The following is a 4,929-nucleotide window of genomic DNA, read 5'->3' as shown; positions in this document are numbered from 1 at the left end:
ACACAGAAAAGGGATCAAAACTCCATGGTAAAGCTGCACCGTAGTACTTATGTCATTCTCATAGGAGTCACACAGGTGTGTAAACACCTTTTCTTCTCAAAGTTTTCCATAGAGAAAGTCAAGAACCACAGACCATACAATGTACTCAGTGTGGTGGAGTGTTATCTGCTATATCTTGTAGCTAGTAGTGTATAATAAAATAAGACAGAGCGCTAGAAAGCATATTCACAGTGAAGCAAAGCTCCTTTTCTTTGCTTACACTTTTTTATCTTTTATTTATTTATTTATTTTCTGATATATCTATTTACTCATTAATTTATTTGCTTGGATTTTCATATTTGTGGTATTCTGCTAATCTAGGTAATTACGCATCAGGATATGGGACAATCAGAGCCAAAGACCTGTGTTTGTCTCTCACTCCATGGTGTTAGTTCAGAGGTATTAAATAGTTTTGCCAAACGATTTGGCAAAAGGATGCATGTACTACATTATCAGTATCTTAATGTATGGGGTCTGGACTGCTGGTGATACCACAAAAGGTGTTTTCACTTCTAAGACATGCAACATTTTATCAAATGTATTAAAGCTCACAGAATCCAACCTCGTTTATGAAGCAAAACAAAAAAAATACTGAAGTGAGAGAGATTTTACTCTACGTGCTTTTGGGGAAAAAAAAAAAAAAAAAAAAAGGATAATCAGGAACTCTGAATTGCCCTCTAAAAAAGATTGCCTCCCCGGGGTTATAGTCAAGCCCATCATTTCCACGGCGTGAAGGAGTGAAAGGGCAGAGGTATAGGAACACCCGTGCCTGCAGGTCGATACCCACACCCCGTGAACAACCCCTTTTTTCGTGGCAAAGCCGAGCAGCATCCCCTGGCAGCTCGGCGCTGCCCGCGCCCCGCACCGCGGGCGGCCCCCGGGCCCGGGCAGGGAGAGGATGCTGAGCTCTGGCACCCAGCACGGCCGGCAGATGCCACCTACAGCTGGGATTTCCCTCCCCTTTGCCGCACTCCGGTACCTCGCCGCCGTCGGCAGGAGAAGTGACTTCAAGTAATCGCACGCATCTCGTCCCAGTGGTCCAGCTCCCGACTTTTTAAACCATCCTTTCCGCCGTTCGTGTGACCTAGCTCTTTGCTACCTCGATCGAGACGGGCACGCATTTAACTCTCAGGATCAAGCAAAAAAGCGGCACCGGCATCCCTTGCCTGCGAGGACCCGGGACCCGCACCCCCCCGCCCCCGGCTCCGGGAGCCCACCACCGCAGCCAGGCTGGCTTTTTTTTCCATCCCTGCCACCGACTCCGTGGCGCCTCTTGGGACCATTTGGTTCCCAGGTGAGCGCCGTCAGGTGGTCACTCTGGGGGAGTCCGAGGCTGGGTGCTGATCCCACACGGCACCCATGGGTGTGGGAGGAGGGAAGGGGCAGCCAGTGGGGGACCATCCCCACTTTGGTGGGACACTGCCACCAGCTGAGCCCTTGGTGATTTCTCCTTGGTCCCGGCAGGGTGGCAGCAGGCAGTGTATGTGAGACCTGGGTGGCTGGATGCTCTGGACAAGACAGGCTTGAGAAGAGCAAGGTTCTTGGCTTTTTTGCCCCACTTCCAAGTTGTCCCAATCACCAGGGGGCCTGGCCACCCTCTCCTGTGGCCATGGAGAATTCCTCCTTCCTTGAGACCAATTCCTCATGTGCGGGTGTGCCCATGGACTGTGCCAGAGGAAAGGTTCGGGGGCTGAATACATCTGCTCCCCCACTGAGCCCTGGCTTCTACATCACAGTGCCTGTCATCTACTCTGTCATCTGTGCTGTGGGGCTGACAGGCAACACTGCTGTCATCTATGTAATCCTCAAAGCCCCAAAGATGAAAACAGTTACCAACATCTTCATCCTCAACCTGGCCATTGCTGATGAGCTCTTTACCCTGGTGCTACCCATCAACATCGCTGACTACCTGCTCCTGCAGTGGCCCTTTGGAGAGTTCATGTGCAAGCTCATCATCTCCATAGACCAGTATAACACCTTCTCCAGCATCTACTTCCTCACCGTCATGAGTATTGACCGCTACCTGGTTGTGGTGGCCACCACCAAGTCCAGGAAGATGTCCTACCGCACCTACCGCGCAGCCAAAATTGTGAGCTTGGGCGTCTGGTCCTTCGTCACAGTCATCATCCTGCCCTTCGCTGTTTTTGCTAAGATACACAAGGAGCAGGGGCGCTCCCAGTGTGTCTTTGTGTTCCCCCACCCTGAGAGCGTGTGGTGGAAAGGCAGTCGGATCTACACCCTTATTTTAGGCTTTGCCATCCCAGTGTCCACCATCTGCATACTCTACACCACTATGCTGTGCAGACTGAGACACATGCACCTCCGTAGCAATGCAAAAGCCCTGGACAAAGCCAAAAAAAAAGTTACGCTGATGGTTGTTGTCATTTTGGCTGTGTGCGTATTCTGCTGGACGCCCTATCACCTCAGCACAGTGGTGGCCCTCACCGCAGACATCCCACAAACTCCACTGATCATTGGGATTTCCTACTTCATCACCAGCTTGAGTTATGCCAACAGCTGCTTCAACCCTTTCCTGTATGCCTTTCTGGATGACAGCTTCCGGAGGAGCTTTCGCAAACTGATGGATTGCAGAAACACCTCATAGAGCCAACCCTCTGTCCCCTCCTGTGTCCCTCTCACTGTCATCTGCTCTTTCCAGGTGACTCCAGCCCAGAGAGTGCTTTCTCTCCGGCCTCCTCGTGACAGCCCACAGGGCTTCGGATTGCCTCACTACCCAAGACACAAACTGGGACCAGCGGAGTTTTCTCAACTTTCCTGCACTCATTCCCTCAGCACTGCACTCCATCCCTTGCCCTGACTTTTTTTTTTTTAAATCCCTTCTCTGTAATGTGCTTTCTGTCCTAGGTTTGCAGCTAACAGAGCTGCAGCAGGTCCCTTCTCCCTTTTTAAAGGTAATGCTTTGTGAACCCCATGACTGTCTCTATTACTGATGATTCATAAAGCTCAATAAAGGTGTGTTATTGAGTGTCTTGCTTAATGATTCCTCAGCCTCTTTCATATCCACGGGACTTGCTTACCCGAAGTCTTGCATACTTGGCCATGTTGAAAATGGCACAACTCCAAAGGATAAGGAATAAACCAAGGTATCAAGCTCCTTTCATTTCACAGGGGACTGGGATAAAGTAGTCAAAACCTGCAACAAGAGGTGAGAGGGACTTCAGTCTGGCTTTAAGGAAGAAAGAGGAAGCCCTCACTAGTGAATAAAATACACAGATGTGGGTTTGGAGCCACTTGCTGTGGAAAACAGCTTAAGGGTGTGCTTGGTAGCTATAGTTCCTAGAATTTGCAGCTTTTGTTTGCATCAGAAGTGGTGTTTACTTTTTTATTCATCGTATGTTTATGGGCAATTTTCTTGCACATAGAGATATTTTATATTTTTTGGTCCTAGAAAACATAATTGGAAGGTATTTTCTGAACAATTTAACTTTTAAGAGTTTGAAAAGGACTTGCTGAAATGTTAGGAAAATTCTGACTTCTTGTCTACAAATCATAGATAAAATACACAGTGGCTACCTTAGTTTAACAGCCTTTCATATATTTGTATTCTGCTTGCTGGTGAGATTTATTATTTCTCTTGACGACAAAGAAAAAAAAAAAAAACCCAAACCCAAAAGATTAGGTTAATTTTATCTGGAGGAGGGGGGAGAGGGGTCAATGAAAGTTTCACTAGAATTCACATGTCCAAACATTGCATGAGGAGGTTTTTTTTTCCTCTTCTAGCTTAGGAAAACTGAAAAAATGTGGAAGACTGGGAAAATACTTGCAGTCACTTAACATTTTTCATCTTAGTGATCATCCCTGTTCTTCTCTGCTATTGACACTTAAGTAGCTTTATTCTGCTTCTGCAAAACCTAGCCTGTACCTATACATCAAATGCATCCCTGAGATGCTCAACTGATATTAACAGTAGTTTATAGAAACCCTCTGACTTGCATTTCATTTTCATCTAATTTTGAATATCAAAATTTTAGCTGTTCCTGAAGATATAATCTGGTTTAAGATTTTTTTTTTAAAAAAAAGCAAACAGACCAACAACTTTCTAATCCAGATCAATGTAAAGCAATTTCTTTACAATCTTCCTATTTCTTAGGAAATAGGAAAGCATTTTGGAGTATGCCTTTCCCCATACTCAGTATCTCATCCCTTTGTCTTCCCCATTCTCATTTCCTGTTGTCCATAGGGGAAAATATGGGAAGTGCCATCCATTAGCAAATTTCACTTCAAAGTATCTTATGCTCCTTGTCTTTTTTGTGCCAGAAACATAAAAATGCAAACAGAACATCACCTGTAGTAAACACAATCCTTCCCTAAATTCCTTCTCATTCTGCAGCCACATCTTACCTGTTTTTCACCTCACTAGGATGAATAACTGAGAAGAATTCAGTGTTTCCCAAAATGCCTGGAGTTTTCCCATGGTTGTTAATCACAGAATAGGCTGAGACTTGAGCAAAAGCCCAGCTCTGATGCAGGTGCTCAGCTCAAATCCATGCACTGGGAAGGGCTCCCCTTGCATGGCTGTCCTGTCTTCAGTGTCCCTGACATGTCTGGGGGGTGGGACTGGAGCCTGTCCTGCCGCAGGTGTCACAGATGGGCGTCTATGTGGAGGAGGAAGCTGAGCCTGGACAGCCCGGGGAGGGTGTTGAATGGAAAGTAAGGCCCCCTCCGATCTTGCAAAGCTTCAGCATTAAAACAGGCAACACGCATTTTTTCTTCCATTGTACGCCTTTTTTGTTTGGGAAACAGAGCGTTCTGGGGGAGCCCAAAGGTAACCAAAACCAGCCCTCTGCGGGAGAGGGAGAGGCTAGGTCTTCAACACTCTTGGTCAGCAAGGATGGCCCGGTGCTCTATAGAAGCTAAATTTTGGCTCCC

At 46.9% G+C, this 4,929-nt stretch overlaps 1 protein-coding gene across 1 annotated transcript; it reads left to right on the top strand.

Moving 5' to 3' along the window:
* Positions 1-1,648: 1,648 nt before the first annotated feature.
* On the top strand, positions 1,649-2,644 carry NPBWR1 (neuropeptides B and W receptor 1). Its single transcript, XM_009640361.1, has one exon. It carries the CDS (start codon positions 1,649-1,651, stop codon positions 2,642-2,644), a length of 996 nt encoding a protein of 331 aa, XP_009638656.1.
* Positions 2,645-4,929: the final 2,285 nt, after the last annotated feature.

The sequence above is a fragment of the Egretta garzetta genome, unplaced genomic scaffold (genome assembly GCF_000687185.1).
Source record: "Egretta garzetta isolate BGI_Z169 unplaced genomic scaffold, ASM68718v1 scaffold36, whole genome shotgun sequence".
Classification (NCBI taxonomy): domain Eukaryota; kingdom Metazoa; phylum Chordata; class Aves; order Pelecaniformes; family Ardeidae; genus Egretta; species Egretta garzetta.
Note: the sequence above shows the minus strand (reverse complement) of the source record. Positions and strands in the feature narration are given on the sequence as shown.